This window comes from Girardinichthys multiradiatus, chromosome 15, assembly GCF_021462225.1.
Source record: "Girardinichthys multiradiatus isolate DD_20200921_A chromosome 15, DD_fGirMul_XY1, whole genome shotgun sequence".
NCBI classification, from domain to species: Eukaryota; Metazoa; Chordata; class Actinopteri; order Cyprinodontiformes; family Goodeidae; genus Girardinichthys; species Girardinichthys multiradiatus.
Genome location: NC_061808.1, coordinates 4793042 through 4811683, shown reverse-complemented (window position 1 = coordinate 4811683; position 18642 = coordinate 4793042). Strand labels below are relative to the sequence as shown.

The 18642-nt window shown below is 38.4% G+C and overlaps 1 protein-coding gene and 3 long non-coding RNA genes across 4 annotated transcripts; all 4 read right to left on the bottom strand.

Annotated features, from left to right (window-relative positions):
- Positions 1–621: 621 nt before the first annotated feature.
- LOC124882405 lies at positions 622–1711 on the bottom strand. Its single transcript, XR_007041893.1, has 3 exons — positions 1578–1711; positions 1245–1322; positions 622–934 (listed from the first exon to the last, which is right to left on the bottom strand). It is a non-coding gene; the product is annotated as an uncharacterized LOC124882405 (long non-coding RNA).
- Positions 1712–1998: 287 nt separating this feature from the next.
- Positions 1999–4883, bottom strand: LOC124882404. The gene is made up of 6 exons (XM_047388760.1): positions 4717–4883; positions 3802–3908; positions 3262–3585; positions 2855–3136; positions 2562–2717; positions 1999–2445 (listed from the first exon to the last, which is right to left on the bottom strand). Exons 2-6 carry the CDS (start codon positions 3860–3862, stop codon positions 2345–2347), a joined length of 924 nt encoding a protein of 307 aa, XP_047244716.1. The 5' UTR covers positions 3863–3908; positions 4717–4883; the 3' UTR covers positions 1999–2344.
- Positions 4884–14427: 9544 nt separating this feature from the next.
- LOC124881745 lies at positions 14428–15243 on the bottom strand. Its single transcript, XR_007041734.1, has 3 exons — positions 15100–15243; positions 14708–14983; positions 14428–14561 (listed from the first exon to the last, which is right to left on the bottom strand). It is a non-coding gene; the product is annotated as an uncharacterized LOC124881745 (long non-coding RNA).
- Positions 15244–16392: 1149 nt separating this feature from the next.
- On the bottom strand, positions 16393–18407 carry LOC124882513. Its single transcript, XR_007041919.1, has 2 exons — positions 17498–18407; positions 16393–17204 (listed from the first exon to the last, which is right to left on the bottom strand). It is a non-coding gene; the product is annotated as an uncharacterized LOC124882513 (long non-coding RNA).
- Positions 18408–18642: the final 235 nt, after the last annotated feature.

The following is an 18642-nucleotide window of genomic DNA, read 5'->3' as shown; positions in this document are numbered from 1 at the left end:
ACCTTTCTGGAGAGGGGAATCGTCCGAGCTTCTTCTGGCAACAACTTAATGCTCACCCTCTACAGATGATCCACATAGCCCTGTCTTTTAGTGTTTAACCCTTTCTCTCTCCTAGACATGGCAATTGACTGAGCTTTTACTGTAACAAACTCTATGTGCTCTCTTTCAGACTCTAACCTTGAAAACTGGCTCAGAGTTTATCTGTTCTTTTTTTGGAGATGAAACGACTAAAGGAGCTACATCCATTAACATTTACTTTTCCTTCCCATAGAAAGTACTCCTGGATCAGTGCTTCTTTGTTCTCTTTGTGTCTCTGCTCTGTTTTCTCTAACCCCAGTCGGTCGTGGCAGATGGCCGCTCACACTGAGCCTGGTTCTGGTTCTGCTGGAGGTTTCTTCCTGTTAAAAGGGAGTTTTTTCCTCTCCACTGTCGCTACATGCATGCTCAGTATGAGGGTTTGCTGCAAAGTCAAAGCCAGTGACTGTCCACTGTCTCTACATGCTCATCCAGGAGGAGTGAATGCTGCAAGTCACTGACTGGATGCAATCTGCTGGGTTTCCTTAGATAGAAAAACTTTTTATCCAATTTGAATAAAAAGCTAATTCTGACTGCACTGTTCAATGGTTAGGATTAATTGGAATGTATGAACGTGACTTTTATGAAGTGCCTTGAGACAACATGTGTTGTGAATTGGCGCTATATAAATAAAACTGAATCGAATTGAATTGAATTTAATGAAACTGTGTATAACAATCTGTAACCAGTCAGATATTTCTAGATGACAGCCGTTTTTATACTGCTTGTTTAAGGTAAAACATTACTTTCAAACAACATCTAATGGCATTTATGTACCGATGTTACAGTAGAGGCTGTTTAGATCAATGGTAGCCTGAGCAGAAGTATTCAAGTTGCTGTATGCCACAGTGTCAGGAACCTAAAGAGAAACATTATAACAAAAATACAGATATACATGTTTAAAATAGGATTCATTATTTGTTAGAACTCTAACACATCCTGTCTCATGTAAAGCTAATTTGTACATTTACTGTTCACAAATAATTCACAGCTTCAAACTTAAATTCTTTTTTTCCATTTTAACATCTGTACATATTTCAGTAATTAATGATGAGTAATTAAACTTCAAACTAAACTATTGCATGTTTCTCTATAACATATCTTGGCATGAGTTTTAAAAGCAATGTTTCTTCTATAACATGAACAGCACAGTAGAAAAATAATCTCACTCTGTTCTTTTTCTTGGTCTTTTTGGCCTTTTTGGTGTGACTGATGGAGGCGTAGGGGGCAACGCCCTCAGAATCCATCTGCACAGAAAATACATCAACTTAACTGCTCCAATATACTGCAATTGTTTTAGACTAGTATTATCATCAACATTTTATCGTGGAGGACACTACAGTTCTATATATTCACATTTTAAAAATGCATTCCATCAATAACAGTTTTGATCTATACAGTTTTGTTTGTTTATCAGGAAAAAATTCTACAGTAAATGAATAATAACTAAAATCCCAATTTTATATTTAAATAACAATGTAATAATTCAGTAATTCACTCACTTCACTTTCTTCTTTCTTTTTTGTATTAATCCCTGAAAACAACAACAAAGAAACAAGTCCTGTTTAGGTTTTGCCCTAAGAAAACCTCATTCCTGTCTGTGTTCTAATGGAGACCTGTCACGGCTTGGTATGGCGGAGGACCCCAGAATGCAGACAAGCAGGCAGCATGACCGTAAGTAAAAGATTTAATCTTAGAAAAACAAAAACTCACTCACAAGAGGAGGCAGGAACAAACCAATAAACAGGCAGGCAGGACAGGCATGGCATGATCCGCAATGTTTCCGTGAGGAGTGAACAGAACTGATGTGTATATATGGAGCATGAATCACGTAAAACGAGGAGACTGATTTGCTTAGTGCAGGTGGACTGAATGAAATTGATTGAAAACAGACAGGAGAGAACAAAACGTGGCTGGAGCAAAACAGAGATACCAGGATACAAACTAATAGAAACATAACTAGTAAACCATAAAATTAAAGCATAACCAGAAACATGATCCAAAACCATAACTTTGCAAAAACATTAACTAGAAGACAAAAACTAACGCATAACCAGGAAAACAATAAACAAAAGCATGATTCAAAACCTAACTAGAAATAAGACTAACAAAAACAACCACAAATCATAACAAGACCATGTATAGAAACGATTAATTGGGTCGATGTACGCATGTATTTATATAAACTGACAATATTAACATGCTCACTCATTTTGTTTTATATAATTTTTAAATTAAAAAAATTGACATGAGCAAGACAAACTAATGCTTAAGGAATGATGTCCTCACCTTTAGTTTTCTTCCATCCGATGATCACCAGAACAGTGATTATGATCGCTGCTGGACCGATGATATACAACCAAGACCAGCCTGAGACAAGAAATATTATTTATGGTCAGTCTCTCAACAAAACGACTAAAACATACCAAGAAATGAGTTTAAAATTAAGGCTCTGAACTTTAGGATGTAAGAGATTCAGTCTCTACCTTGAGTTTTTGATGAATTGTTGATGTTTATTGATGTTTTTATACTCCTAGAGGTCCATTTATTTGATGGTTCTGTTTCTGGTGTTGATGTAGTTTTAGCTGTAGTTGGTTTTGAGGTGTTGATTGTCTTTATTGTGGCTGATTCATCTGTTGAATCTTTGAGAAAATTTGACAAAAAATAAATAAAACAACATTAATTGTTTAGAATAACATATAGAACAGATGGGTGTTATAATGTAAGTTTAAATCCTTAAAATATTATTTTCAAATTAAGTTCATGAAAATGTTCTCACCTGTTCTCCCACCAGAGGACTGATGCCTGAAGGCAATCAGCTGCACTTTGTTAGTGTAAATATTTGTTACTTTACACTTTAAGTTTTCAGACAAGTTTGGCCTCCAGTTAGGAAACGATGCTGGAAACGTCACAGTAACAGAGCAGGACTGTTCAGATTTCTCCATGTCTGAAAACGTTTTATCTGTTCCCTCATACAGCCACTCCACTGTGTGTTTACACCAGTTATATTCCATCACAGAGCAGTTTAAGATGATTTTATCTTTCTGTTTTTGTTCAACCGCTGATGAAGATGGAGATTTGAGACAAAAGCAGAAAAATGAAACTTAATTAAATTATTTTTAAGGTTATGTTTCACTCTGTGGTTGTACAGTTTGTTCTGATAAATGTGATGATGAAAATACTCACTGTGAACAACAGACAGATAACTATTAGAGCCTGTTCCTTGTTGTTGTCCGTTTATAAACTGTCTGCAGACGTAAAGACCAGCATCCTCCACTGAGACCTTCTTGATAACCAGAGAACAGTCTGCTGCAACACGCAGTCTGTCTGATTTAACTGCTGCATCTCTGTGAATCTGTCCATGTTCAAACAGTGTTACTGTTCTATTCTCATAACTGAAGATCCAGGTGATGCTTTTATAGTAATTCCTAATATCTATCATATTTCCACAAGGCAAAGTGACTTCATCACCATCTCTGACTGTGAAGTATAGAGGTTCCCCAGCTGCTGCTGCTCAGAGACAGAGAACAGAAAATGGAAAAATAAAATCAAATAATTACTCTTCTGTTCCCATAAGGATCATTTAGACATGAAAGACATTTTGTGCATGAAAATCACCTGTTGCCAGGTGACAAATAAATATGACTGTCTCAGATAAGAAACTATATTTAGGTTTAATTAAAAACAGCTTTACATTATTTCAAAAATTGTTAGACATGTTCTTACCTGCTAAGTAAAGCATCAGTGTCAGAATTAAAGACGTTTGTATCTTTCTAGAAGAGATCATTGTTCCTCTCTGTCTCTCTTGCAGACACGTTCCCAAGTGATTCAGTCTAAAGAGGCAGCAGATGAATATATGAGAGGCTGTGTGATTTATGAAGGTGTTACTTCCTCATCATGACTTCATCTCTGTCCCACATCAGCCATTTATTATTTGTTCCTTCTAAATAAAAAAACATAAAAAAATCGTAACTAAAGTCATGACATTGTAACTTGTTGGGTGTGAAAACTTGTATCTTGTGTTTATCACTCATAAGACCTTGTAGATTCTGTACATGTGAAACTAGACATAGAGGCTGACTCGCACCCTGTATCTGCTAATCTTCTAAAAACAGCTGTTCCTCTTTTTACACACACATACACCCTGTCTGAACTGTCTGTTGAACTGTGCATATACAATAAAGAGATAGGGTGTTAAAACTTTGTAGTTGCACTGCAAAGTGGGCTACCCTTGCAAGTAAATCTGAACTGTATCGTTCTTGCCTCTGAGTTGACTAATTAATACCTAACATAACTCTACATGCAACTGCTTTTATTTTCTAGTTTTGTGTTTTTGCAAAAATATTCAATTTAATTCAATTCAGTTTTATTTATATAGCGCCAATTCACAACACATGTCGTCTCAGGGCACTTCACAGTACCTTGAGACGCTTCTATTAATATAACATCCCTAACAACAATTCAACGACTCTATGGCTTCTATATCTGTGGTCACTGAGGTGTTGGTTTCATCCAGCAGCTAAAGCTACAGATAGAAACTGTTGTTCTGGTGGTTTCTTCTTCTTTTGCTTTAACGTTGAGCCTTTCCAGATATGTTCTGACTGATGGAGTTTTAATGAAAATTCAATGTGGAAGACTCACCTTCATCGCCTCCGCTCCACCTGATGACTCTGCCATAGCGCTCCAATCAGAGACGGGTCTGCTCTTCTCGTCGAATCAACTCCCAAGACATTATATTTAAAGACCTTCAACTCGGAAATCACTGCTCATTGTTAAGCTTCAATCCTCCTCCTCCCCTCTCTCCTCCATCTGGCTCCTGTTGAGGTAAAATAATGCTATCACTGATATCCTTGCGGCCTCAACCTCTCCCAGTCCGGATGTCGTGAGAAAGAACAGATGAAGAGCGGGAAATTAAGATTAACGCAAGTTTAATTTGGAAGATAATAAGTCCAATGATTTCGAATGCAAAATGAATATACAAAATAACACAATGAAAGAACATTACATAAAGAAGAGAGAATTTACATAAGGGCCCTTACAGAGAGAGATGGATTTTCAGCAAAGCATGGCTGTCTTTACCCAGATGTCTCTGTCATTTCAACTTCCAGGTACATCTTTATACTGTGGACTTCAAAGCTTACTGACTGTGCCTTCCCTTTTTCCGTCAGGTGTTGTAAATCAGCCAAGCTTCCTCGTGGCATCTATTCCACGGCCGAAAGTTGACATTTATTGCTTTATTGTCCCTACAGCCAGCTTTTACGGCCAGCTTCACCCTGACCCCTGCGCTTACTGACTCTCTCCCCAAGGCTCACTCATGTTAAATCTCAGTTTAATGTTCTCACATGCAAACTAAACTAATAACATGAAATTACATGATTTTAATTCTCAACACTCCCCAATTCCTTCAAACTTCTTCAGGCCACTCCACCACCAGGATCGGATTCCCCGGGGGGAAGACATACCTAATCCTAATCCTAAAATGCCCTTACTAGCTCTCGTCATCCTCAGAAAATACGTCTTCCTCCAGGGTCCGAGCGCCAAACAGATATTTATTTTTAATAAACCTGCTAATCATAATCTCGTTGTTTCCCTCCTTTGTGAGTCTTTCCAGGTTGAAATGGCAGTTTAGTCTCAGCTCATTAGCTTATTTGCACAAATATAAAGTCAAGTGTGTGACATGTGGGTGCAATGATGAATAAGTGTGATAAGGGTTAAGTCTGATGTCATGGGATTCAACCTGGCTGTTTATTTGTGGGGAGCCATGTGTTAGTTTCTGTCAGCATCTCAGCTTCTAAAACGATGGGAACAGAAGTAGGCAACAGTTCTGGGGGTTTCTTCGATCTTTAATTAAAGCTTCAACGTGTTAAACTGTGGTGGAAACAGTCAGGCATCATTTCACACGTATTTCTAGACAACATGCATTGGATCCCTTCAGTAAACCACTGATCATTTAATTAGCAGGTAACGCAGATTATACAAGTAGATTTATGCAACATATTAGCTGTGCATGTTTTCTTTTTTACAGAACCTTTATTCTGTTTTTGTCAATAAACAGTGAAGAATTTATATTCTGCTGTCTGAACAGCTGAAGAAACACCATGACATCACATAACTGCTGTTGGAACAAACTACCTAAACAATCATTTTCATAAAGCTTACTCGAAGTGATAATGAATGAACAAGAAAACATGTAACCTTTCACATACTGTAACTATAGCAACGCTATTTACTTATGAAAGGTAAATCTGTATGCTAATCCTTTCTTAAACTTAAAACTTAGATTCTCTGTAGTTTATTAAAAACCCAGTGAGGCACCAATTCTGAATATTTCACCCTCTCTAAGTAACATCTTAAGTCTTCTGTCTGTTTTTGGTTACTCTGATGGTGGCGTAGGCAGCATCGTCCTGTGCAACCCAATAACTGCACAGAAATCTATGGATTTATACAGATTAACTTACTTGTGCATTTAATGGAGCTCGTTTCAAGCCCATCAGTATGAAGTATTTTGATATAATAGGAAATATATTGCACTGTTTAGAGTGTGTGTTTAACTCTTTGCCTGCAATTAATCAGACCTTCGTTTTTAAAGCCATTTGGCTCCATTCTACACAAACAATAAAACTTTCTTTATGAGGATGTTGGAAGATTTGTACATGAATTATCATCGTTGGTTTAAAAAGGTTCTTTATCCTTATGATTTGCCATTAAAAGACATTTTCATTTATTTAATTGGGTGAACTTTGATAGAAGTGGTTTGAATACTTTTCACATATGTTTTTTGATCTTTACTTTTATGAACTATTAACAGAATTGTCATCTTGTCTTAGAGTTGGGTGGTTGCTATGTAGACTGAGCAGGATGTTGTGTGTAAGTGGGGGAGTTCTGGGAAGAATACTGTTCGCACCCCAGACAATCTTCGTGGCCTTGGAAGCCACATGTGGATGTGTGTGCTGTATCAGTATATGGACAGAACCTGTTTTATTCACTAGGACTTGTATTTGTGAAACTGTGTAGCCACACCCACAATTCTGTAACATGAATGTTCTTTCTTTTCTTAATAAAAGCCTGTGACACAGGGCAGCTCCTTTGAGAGAATGAACTGTCTCTCCCTGGCCAGCCAAAGATAACTTTGACTCGCTTGTGTCTTCATTGCATACCTTCTCTGAGTTTATCATTATGTCTAACTCTGACAGAGGACAAGATTTTTCTGGTATAAAATAACAAAAACAATTCAAAAACTTACTTTAAAATATATAAGTATTTAGGAATAAGTTATAAAAACTTAAAGTGGTTTGCTCATTTCCTTAGAGAAAAAAAAAAATAAAAAACAGGTGAGATCAGTTTTAGCACTGAAAGGGTTGTGTTAAGGGTCCATTGCTGAAGTAATATGTGAAACAACTGTCCATAAAGGCAGGTTAAAATGTTTATTTAATTAAAGGTTACTTTATGATAAAGACAGAAAAAGCAGTAAAAGCTCTTACCTTTAGTTGTCTTCTATCAGATGATCCCCAGAAAATTGTTAGGAGCGTTACCAACACCACAGGAACAATAATATACCACAAAGACCAACCTGGGAGAGAGGATTGAAAGCTAAATTAAATTAAATCAAATCAATTAAAGTCATTAGCTTGTTGTTTCAGTAAATTCTTGCTGTCAGTTGATGGATTTGTTGCTGTAGGAGTCCATTTAGCTGTTGATTATGCTGTTGACTGTGGAGTTCTTTATTGCAGTTGTAGAAGCTGCCATTGTCTTTCTTTTTGTCAGTTGGTTATTAATTGATATAGTTAGGGATGATATTTTTGTTGCTGTAATTGTTGTTGAAGTTTTACATGAAAAAAAAAAAAAACATAAACTCAAAATACATAAAAAAAAAACGGTTCACTGAATCCGTCCTTGGCAAAATTAAATAATAGATAACCATGGTTCAATTTATCAGTCAGTCAGTCATCAGTCAGTCAGGCTTAGGAAACCTTTGCAGGCGTTTTCAATTAATCTGCTGAATATGGTGTGACACCACGAGTTTCCAATATTTAACTATTTTACATTAGGACTCTAAATATTTCAATCTACAGGTCCTTCTCAAAATATTAGCATATTGTGATAAAGTTCATTATTTTCCATAATGTCATGATGAAAATTTAACATTCATATATTTTAGATTCATTGCACACTAACTGAAATATTTCAGGTCTTTTATTGTCTTAATACGGATGATTGTGGCATACAGCTCATGAAAACCCAAAATTTATATCTCACAAAATTAGCATATCATTAAAAGGGTCTCTAAACGAGCTATGAACCTAATCATCTGAATCAACGAGTTAACTCTAAACACCTGCAAAAGATTCTTGAGGCCTTTAAAACTCCCAGCCTGGTTCATCACTCAAAACCCCAATCATGGGTAAGACTGCCGACCTGACTGCTGTCCAGAAGGCCACTATTGACACCCTCAAGCAAGAGGGTAAGACACAGAAAGAAATTTCTGAACGAATAGGCTGTTCCCAGAGTGCTGTATCAAGGCACCTCAGTGGGAAGTCTGTGGGAAGGAAAAGGTGTGGCAGAAAACGCTGCACAACGAGAAGAGGTGACCGGACCCTGAGGAAGATTGTGGAGAAGGGCCGATTCCAGACCTTGGGGGACCTGCGGAAGCAGTGGACTGAGTCTGGAGTAGAAACATCCAGAGCCACCGTGCACAGGCGTGTGCAGGAAATGGGCTACAGGTGCCGCATTCCCCAGGTCAAGCCACTTTTGAACCAGAAACAGCGGCAGAAGCGCCTGACCTGGGCTACAGAGAAGCAGCACTGGACTGTTGCTCAGTGGTCCAAAGTACTTTTTTCGGATGAAAGCAAATTCTGCATGTCATTCGGAAATCAAGGTGCCAGAGTCTGGAGGAAGACTGGGGAGAAGGAAATACCAAAATGCCAGACGTCCAGTGTCAAGTACCCACAGTCAGTGATGGTCTGGGGTGCCGTGTCAGCTGCTGGTGTTGGTCCACTGTGTTTTATCAAGGGCAGGGTCAATGCAGCTAGCTATCAGGAGATTTTGGAGCACTTCATGCTTCCATCTGCTGAAAAGCTTTATGGAGATGAAGATTTCATTTTTCAGCACGACCTGGCACCTGCTCACAGTGCCAAAACCACTGGTAAATGGTTTACTGACCATGGTATCACTGTGCTCAATTGGCCTGCCAACTCTCCTGACCTAACCCCATAGAGAATCTGTGGGATATTGTGAAGAGAACGTTGAGAGACTCAAGACCCAACACTCTGGATGAGCTAAAGGCCGCTATCGAAGCATCCTGGGCCTCCATAAGACCTCAGCAGTGCCACAGGCTGATTGCCTCCATGCCACGCCGCATTGAAGCAGTCATTTCTGCCAAAGGATTCCCGACCAAGTATTGAGTGCATAACTGTACATGATTATTTGAAGGTTGACGTTTTTTGTATTAAAAACACTTTTCTTTTATTGGTCGGATGAAATATGCTAATTTTGTGAGATAGGAATTTTGGGTTTTCATGAGCTGTATGCCAAAATCATCCGTATTAAGACAATAAAAGACCTGAAATATTTCAGTTAGTGTGCAATGAATCTAAAATATATTAATTTTAAATTTTCATCATTACATTATGGAAAATAATTAACTTTATCACAATATGCTAATATTTTGAGAAGGACCTGTATATATGAATTTCAGTGACAAATATAAAAAAAATTTAAAATATTCCAATTTTTTAGATGTACCTGAACAAGATATGACAATCCTAATTATCATTCATTTAGAACTGAAGAAGCTTTTTCGATAAAAAAGTCTTTAAGAAACAACAGAGGAAGTCTTATTTGTATCATTTGTTTTTATTGAATGCAGCATTCACCACACGCTCTATCAAAACAGATGGTAATGCTCCTTCAGTCTGCAGGGCATCTGTTAAGAACAAAATAACTACCTTTTAACTTCTAGATAGATTGTAACTATTTTCCTGGTCAACACAAATTCATGTTAAAACATATTTGAAGAACACAGGTAAACAGTAGCCGTCCTTCTTTTTATACTTTCCACTAGAGGGAGTCTCAGCTCTCCAGTAATTTAAGGTCTATACTATAAGCCTATACTATACTTTATTGGTATGTAAATCAACCAAAATGTTTTTAGTCATCAATGCTAATAAAACTTTTATGTTTATTTAAAAGCAATAAGATTGTGGCCAAACTGTTCATAGGAGAAGATAGGGTTCAGATTTGGTTCAGATCTGTTTCTTAAAGTGTAGAAAACATCACCTGCACGTTGAGGACATGGTCAGGGACTAGAAAAGTACAAGTGCTGAAACAGCAACACCAGGTACTGGCAAGAGATTATAACTTCAAATGTGACATTGAAAGCCCACAATGTACTGCCCAGAAAACACTGTTTTGAGTGCTGGTAATCTATAGACATACAGTGCCTTGCGAAAGTACTTGGCCCCCTTGAACTGGTCAACCTCTTGCCACATTTCAGGCTTCAAACATAAAGATATAAAATTCAATATTTTTGTGAAGAATCAACAACAAGTGGGACACAATCATGAAGTAGAATGAAATTTATTGGATGTGTCAAACTTTTTTAACAAATAAAAAACTGAAACATGGGGCGTGAAATATTATTCAGCCCCTTTACTTTCAGTGCAGCAAACTCACTCCAGAGGTTCAGTGAGGATCTCTGAATGATCCAATGTTGTCCCAAATGACTGATGATGATAAATAGAATCCACCTGTGTGTAATCAAGTCTCCGTATAAATGCACCTGCTCTGTGATAGTCTCAGGGTTCTGTTCAAAGCACAGAGAGCATCATGAAGACCAAGAAACACACCAGACAGGTCAGAGATACTGTTGTGGAGACGTTTAAAGCTGGATTTGGATGCAAAAAGATTTCCCAAGCTTTAAACATCCCAAGGAGCACTGTGCAAGCAATCATATTGAAATGGAAGGAGTATCAGACCACTGCACATCTACCAAGACCCGGCCGTCCCTCTAAACGTTCATCTCGAACAAGGAGAAGACTGATCAGAGATGCAGCCAAGAGGCCCATGATCACTCTGTATGAACTGCAGAGATCTACAGCTGAGGTGGGAGAGTCTGTCCATAGGACAACAATCAGTCGTACACTGCACAAATCTGGCCTTTATGGAAGAGTGCCAAGAAGAAAGCCATTTTTCAAAGATATCCATAAAAAGTCTCATTTAAAGTTTGCCACAAGCCACCTGGGAGAAACACACCAAACATGTGGAAGAAGGTGCTCTGGTCAGATGAACCAAAATCGAACTGTTTGGCCACGATGCAAAACGATATGTTTGCCGTAAAAGCAACACAGCTCATCACCCTGAACACACCATCCCCACTGTCAAACATGGTGGTGGCAGCATCATGGTTTGGACCTGCTTTTTGTCAGTAGGGACAGGGAAGATGGTCAAAATTGATGGGAAGATGGATGGGGCCAAATACAGGACCATTCTGGAAGAAAACCTGTTGGAGTCTGCAAGAGACCTGAGACTGGGACGGAGATTTATCTTCCAACAAGACAATGATCTAAAACATAAAGCTAAATCTACAATGGAATGGTTCACAAATAAACGTATCCAGGTGTTGGAATGGCCTAGTCAAAGTCCAGACCTGAATCCAATCAAGAATCTGTGGAAAGAGCTGAAGACTGCTGTTCACGAATGCTCTCCATCCAACCTCACTGAGCTCCAGCTGTTTTGCAAGGAAGAATGAGCAAGAATTTCAGTCTCTCGATGTGAAAACTGATAGAGATAAACCCCAAGTGACTTGCAGCTGTAATTGCAGCAAAGGATGGAGCTACAAAGTATTAACGCAAGGGGGCTGAATAATATTGCACGCCCCACTTTTCAGTTTTTTATTTGTTAAAAAAGTTTGACACATCCAATAAATTTCATTCCACTTCACGATTGTGTCCCACTTGTTGTTGATTCTTCACAAAAAATTAGAATTTTATATCTTTATGTTTGAAGCCTGAAATGTGGCAAGAGGTTGAAAAGTTCAAGGGGGCCGAATACTTTCGCAAGGCACTGTATGTGAATCATCTGTTAATCTGTTGTGAGTTGAAATCTGGCACTTGCAGAATGTTCTCAAACATCTTTATGAATTACTGCATCATCATCATCATCGTTATCAACCTGCTGGAAAGCTACAAAACACACATTCTGTGTTAAAACTGAAGTTGTATTTTGTCATATTGCAGAAATGTTGCTTTTTTTAGGCTTTATTTATATTTGATTTTAGGTTTTCTCCTAGTACCAACAACCACTAGCCACATTTTCACTATTGAAATAAAAAGCTTTTTTTAAATGGTAAATATTTGAAATGCATCCTTTTCACACATAAATCATTCAGTTATGGTCTATATAAATTGAAACTGCAATGATTTGTTCTGATTTCTTGTTATTATAGCTCCACAGGCTCCGCTTTTGCCCCTGTTCTGAGGTGCTTCTGAGCTGTCCCCGGCCAGAAGGCTCCTTCCTCCCAGCGAGATGACATTCCACATCCCTAGACCTAGCCTAAGCATCCGGAGATCAGCCTGTCGAGGTCTCCACCTTCGTCCGCTGCCTGATCCTCTTTGCACCGGTTCCTCATGGTTTCCCCTGCAAGTGGTGGGCCCACTGAGGGATGGCCTCGCAACTCACGTTCGGGCTTGGCCCGGCTGGGTCCCGCAAGGAGCAACCCGGCCACCAGGCACTCTCCGACGAGTCCCGACCCCAGGCCTGATTCCAGGGTGGGACCCCAGCTCCGCCATACCAGACAACGTCACGTGCCTCGATTGTGTGGTCCTCATGAAGGTCCTGCTGGCCCCCTCTAGCCAAGGCCTACAGCATGCATTAGGGTGGTTTGCAGTAGAGTGTGGAGCGGCTGGGATGAAACGAGCTCCCTCTGTAGGGTGGCCGGGCATTCCCTTAGAGATAGGGTGAGGAGCTCGGCCATCCGGGAAGAGGTCGGAGTAGAGCTGCTGCTCCTCCATATCGAGAGGAGCCAGTTGAGGTCGCTCGAGCATCTATACTGAATGCCTCCTGGACGCCTCCCTCGGGAGGTGTTCCAGGCATGTCCCACCGGGAGGAGGCCCAGGGGATAACCCAGGACACACTGGAGGGACTATGTCTCTCAGCTGGCTGGAGAACGCCTTGGGCCCCCCTGGAGGAGCTGGAGGAGGTGGAGTCTGGGGAGAGGGAAGTCTGGGTGTATCTACTGAGTCTGCTGCCCCGCGACCCGTTCCTGGATGAACCGGAAGATGACGAGTACGAGTACGAGTACGACGCAAACCTGTTTATGTAATAAAAGCGAACACACAGCACTAACATAAGCAGAAGGCCCGATGCTGCTGCTATAAAAACAATGGCCCGGATGTCATTTCAACACACAGTAAATTCATTTCTATAAGTTTGTTGTCATTTTAACATTATTTGCAGCTTACTGCTTTGCTGTGTCTGTCGTTTCCAAGACAGAAGAAACTGACCCCTTAATCAGATGAAGTCTTTTAGCAAATCCTTCTTGATACTGGCGGAGATTGCTGAAGGCACTTGTCCTTGAAGTGGGGAAATAGAAATTTCCCCACTGATGTGGGTACATTTTCATGAACCCCACCCCAAACAAAAAAAAAAAAAACAGGCAGAGGTTCTGATGCTGGGGGACGGTGTAATGAATTGTGTGGGTTAATACACCCAACAACCAGAAATTTTGGCTTATCTACCTGCAGCTTTGGCGTATTTGAGCTTGGACTACAAAATCGCGGCAAGAAATAAATAAGGCGGATACGTGAAATTTATCAGCAAATTTGAAATGACCCACACAGAATGTAAAAATATCTACGCAGCACCTGGAGACACTAAATTCAACTTTTCTTACAGACTACCGAGTACATAAGAAATTGTACTTAAGGGCTAAGAAGTGGATATTGCATATGTCCCGTTTAAAGTATCAACAGATTATGTTTAGTCTTCTCTCATGTCCAATTCTAAGCTTTATAATGTTAACGATGATCACAGAGGTTACTTTAGTTAAACTAAGAAAGACCAATTCACTGAATAATTATTTGTTTAAACCTGTTTACTGATAAAACAAATCCAGGTTTATTCTATTATATTCTTGTATTAAACGTTTTATCTGTGATTGTTCTTACCTTTAGCTTTTGTCCACATATTGACTGTAATAACAGATAGCGGTAGTGCGACCAAACCCATGGACACAATGATGCATCTCAGCAGATATTGAAGACCTTAAAAATAAACAAAAATATATTATTATTGAGTTGAATTGAGAAAGATCTGCACACACAGCACAGAGAAATGTAGTCACCTCGTTGTTGTTTTGAAGGATTCTTGGTTTCTGTTGAGGGATTTGTTTTCACAGATGTTACATCAGTCAGAGTTGATTTTATTGTTGATAGGATTTTTGTTGGTGATGCCGTTATTTTTTACAAAATTTGTTGTCTGTCTGGTTGCATCTGTATTTGTGAAAAAGCAACAACAAAATCCAACAAACTAAATTTATACATTACTTTACTTTATGTAGTATGTTAATGTTCATAACCACAAAAACTGTGCAGTTTTTCTTTAGTGCAGGGTAATTTCTAACAGGTAATGTTCTTACCGGTTTTATCACCTGAGGCCTGAGAGCTGAAGGTAAACAGCTGGTCCTTGTTAATAAACGTATCAGTAAGTTTCCACTGAAGAAATTCATGAAACATTTGATGAAAGTGAGATGTAGTAAAGGAAACACTGGCTGCACAGCGTGTTGATGATGTCTCCATATCTGGGGGAACTTTCTCTTGACCTTTGTACAGCCACCTCACTGAGTATCTACAGTACTTAGATACCATCACATAGCAGAACAGGGTCACTTTATCATCGGTGTTCTGCTAAAATTCTGGTGAAGACAGACATATGTTGAAAGGATAGCAAGAACCTTTTCAAATACATTCACAACACATAATATTTGTCATTATTTGACAAATTGAGCTCAAACATGATGTAAATACTCACTGGTAATGACAGACAGGTCAATATGAGACTCTGCTACTTGTTCTCCTGATGTGAGCCGTCTGCAGGTGTAAGAACCAACATCGTCACCTCTGACATTCTTCATAACCAGAGAACAGTCTGTCTGCTTTAGTCGATGCATCTTCATGAAATTCTCCATACTCAAACAGTGTTACTGTCTCATGTGAATTAGAAAAGATCCAGGTGTTACTGTCACAGCTTTCATGGCCATTTATCACGTTTTCACAAGTCAAAGTCACTTCATCACCAGTATTGACCGTAACAGCAGAATGTTTTCCATCTGATGCTGTTGAAACAACATCAAATGTGTGAAAAATCAAGTCTAACATTTAAATAACCTTTATGTTTGTTGTTAGTCAGCAGATCATGTTGTCAGTCATTTTCTACCACTTATTCCATAGTGGGTCACGGGGGAGCTGATGCCTATCTCCAGCAGTCTATGGGCAAGAGGCGGGGTCACACTGGACAGGTCACCAGTCCATCGCTGGGCAACACACAAACAACCACACACACACTCATTCATAAACCTACGGGCAATTTAGACAGACCAATTAACCTAACAGTCATGTCTTTGGACAGTGGGAGGAAGCCAGAGTACCCGGTGAGAACCCACGCATGCACGGGGAGAACATGCAAACTCCATGCAGAAAGACCCCTGGCCGGGAATCAAACCCAGAACTTTCTTGATGCAAGGCAACAGTGCTACCAACTGCACCACCGTGCAGCCCCAGATCATGTTGTACTTAAAACAAATTGTTTTTAGTTTTTAATCTTCAAATACCAAATTTCAACCACGCATATCTGTCAGTTGTTATTGTTAAAATAGATAATAAGTTCTCACCTGTAAACTGAAGAATCAGAATCAGAAAGCAAAACATTTTACTAAATGTAACCACTGCTGCTCTCTGTTTATCTTGTTGTCTGGGTCACAAATGACGGAGTCTAAAACTGATTATCTTTAAATATAAATCCATAAAATGCTACGTGTGGTTTGTGAGGCGTTGCTTCTTAATGATGACCTCACTGTATTTCACCTCTCATGTTTTCATTAAATGTTTTAAATCGTCTCTTGTTAGAAAAGCTGTGGACATATCAATGTGTTTTTATAAATAACTCACTTTGTTTTCTTTTGTTCTCTTTAGCTTTTATTATTTATTTACATGTAAAACAATAAATAGGAAAAAATGACTCCTTGTGTAGTGTATCTGTAGTTGGCTGGGTGTTGGTTATATTAAGGAACTAAATGTGTATGAAGGTGAGAACAGAAACTGGTAGTCTGGTAGTTCCTCTTTTTTATTATTAGAAGACTGACATGAACAGCTTCACTACAAACATTCAATACTAAAAAAACTCTGAATTAAACTATTCTTAACTGCAAATAATGTATAAAAGTTAGATTTACTTTTTTTTTATTTCAAGCAGCTACATTGAAGTTGCATAGTAAGTTCAAAAGTGAAACGTGTATAAGTGTTTTGGAAAAATAACAACAATCCCCACAGCATGATACTAACACCTCAATGTTTGGTGTTGGGTTGATGGTTTTTACTCCTAACAGCTTTGAAACCGTTTTGTGTTTTACCACCATCTAGTGGTCACAGTGTAAACTACATCTGGGTAATTTAAGAAGAAGTACACAGTTTGCTGACAGCATGGACTTTGGCTGAATAACTCAGTAGGGGGTTTTGTCTCTTGACCATTATACAGCCACCTCACTGAGTATCTACAGTACCCAGGTACCATCACCTTGCAGAACACGGTCACTTTATCACTGGTGTTCTGCTCAGATACTGGTGAAGACAAACATATATTAAAAGTATAACAAAAAACTTTTGAAATACATTCAAAATACAATATCTGATGTTGTTGTTGACAAATTGAGCTCAAACATGATGAAAATACTCAACGGTAATAACAGACAGGTCAATATGAGACTCTGCTCCTTGTTCTCCTGATATGAGTCTTCTGCAGATGTATGAACCAACATCGTCACCTCTGATATTCTTCATAACCAGAGTCTGATGTAACTCTCGGTCTCTCTGCTTTAGTCGATGCATCTTCATGAAACGTTCCATTTTCAGTGTTGCTGTCTGATGTGAATTAGTAAAGAACCAGGTGTTACTGTCACAACTTTCCTGGCCATTTATTACATTTCCACAAGTCAAAGTCACTTCACCACCAGCTTTGACCGTAACAGCAGAAAGTTATCAATCTGCTGCTGTTGAAACATCATCAAATGTGTGAAAAACCAAGTCTAACATTTAAAAAACATTTGTTTGTTGTAAGTCAGTAGATCATGTTGAACTACCAAATTCCAACCAAGCATTTCTGTCAGTTAAAAGAATATTAAATGTTATTGTTAAAATAGATAATAAGTTCTTACCTTTAAACTGAAGAATAAGAATCAGAAAGAAAAACATTTTAATCAGTCTGAATGTTCCCACTGCTGCTCTCTGTCTATCTTGTTGTCTGGGTCACAAATGACTGAGTCTAAAGCTGATTATCTTTAAATATAAATCTATAACACGCCCTGTGTGGTTTGTGAGGCGTTGCTTCTTAATGACCTCACTGTATCTCACCTCTCATGTTTTCATTAAATGTTTTAAATCATCTCTTGTTAGAAAAGCTGTGGACATATCAATGTGTTTTTATAAATAACTCACTTTGTTTTCTTTTGTTATATTTAGCATTTTATTATTTATTTACATGTAAAACAATAAAAAGGAAAAAATGACTCCTTGTGAAGCATATCTGTAGTTAGCTGGGTGTTGGTTATATTAAGGAGCTAAATGTGTGTGAAGGTGAGAACAGAAACTGGTAGTTCCTCTTTTTTATTATTAGAAGACTGACATGAACAGCTTCACTATAAACATTCAATACTAAGAAACAAAGATCAAACTCTGACCTAAACTATTCTTAACTGCTTATAATGTATAAAAGTTAGATTTCCTTTTTTTTTTTTTTAAATCAAGCAGCTACTTTGAATTTACATAGTTTTTTTTCAAAGGTGAAACCCTGTATCAGTCTAGTTCTTTAGAAAATGACAATTATCCCCACAGCATGATACTAACAGATCCCCAGCCTTGGCGTTGGGTTTGTGGTAGTTTTTACTTCTAACAGGTTTTATCATTTATGCAGTCTTCTCAGAAACACTCCGCTCTGTGCTGTGGAGCTTTGAAACCTTTTTGTATTTACCACCATCTAGTGGTCACAGTGTAAACTAAATCTAGGTAATACAGGTCCTTCTCAAAATATTAGCATATTGTGATAAAGTTAATTATTTTCCATAATGTCATGATGAAAATTTAACATTCATATATTTTAGATTCATTGCACACTAACTGAAATATTTCAGGTCTTTTATTGTCTTAATACGGATGATTTTGGCATACAGCTCATGAAAACCCAAAATTCCTATCTCACAAAATTAGCATATCATTAAATGGGTCTCTAAACGAGCTATGAACCTAATCATCTGAATCAACGAGTTAACTCTAAACAACTGCAAAAGATTCCTGAGGCCTTTAA

Coding starts and splice junctions, on each gene's coding strand:
- LOC124882404 (XM_047388760.1), bottom strand. CDS start 3,862: ATGATCTCTTCTAGAAAGATACAAACGTCTTTAATTCTGACACTGATG. Junction 3,137..3,261: donor TTATCTGTCTGTTGTTCACA/GTGAGTATTTTC, acceptor CATCTTCATCAG/CGGTTGAACAAAAACAGAAA. Junction 2,718..2,854: donor GTCCTCTGGTGGGAGAACAG/GTGAGAACATTT, acceptor ATTTTCTCAAAG/ATTCAACAGATGAATCAGCC.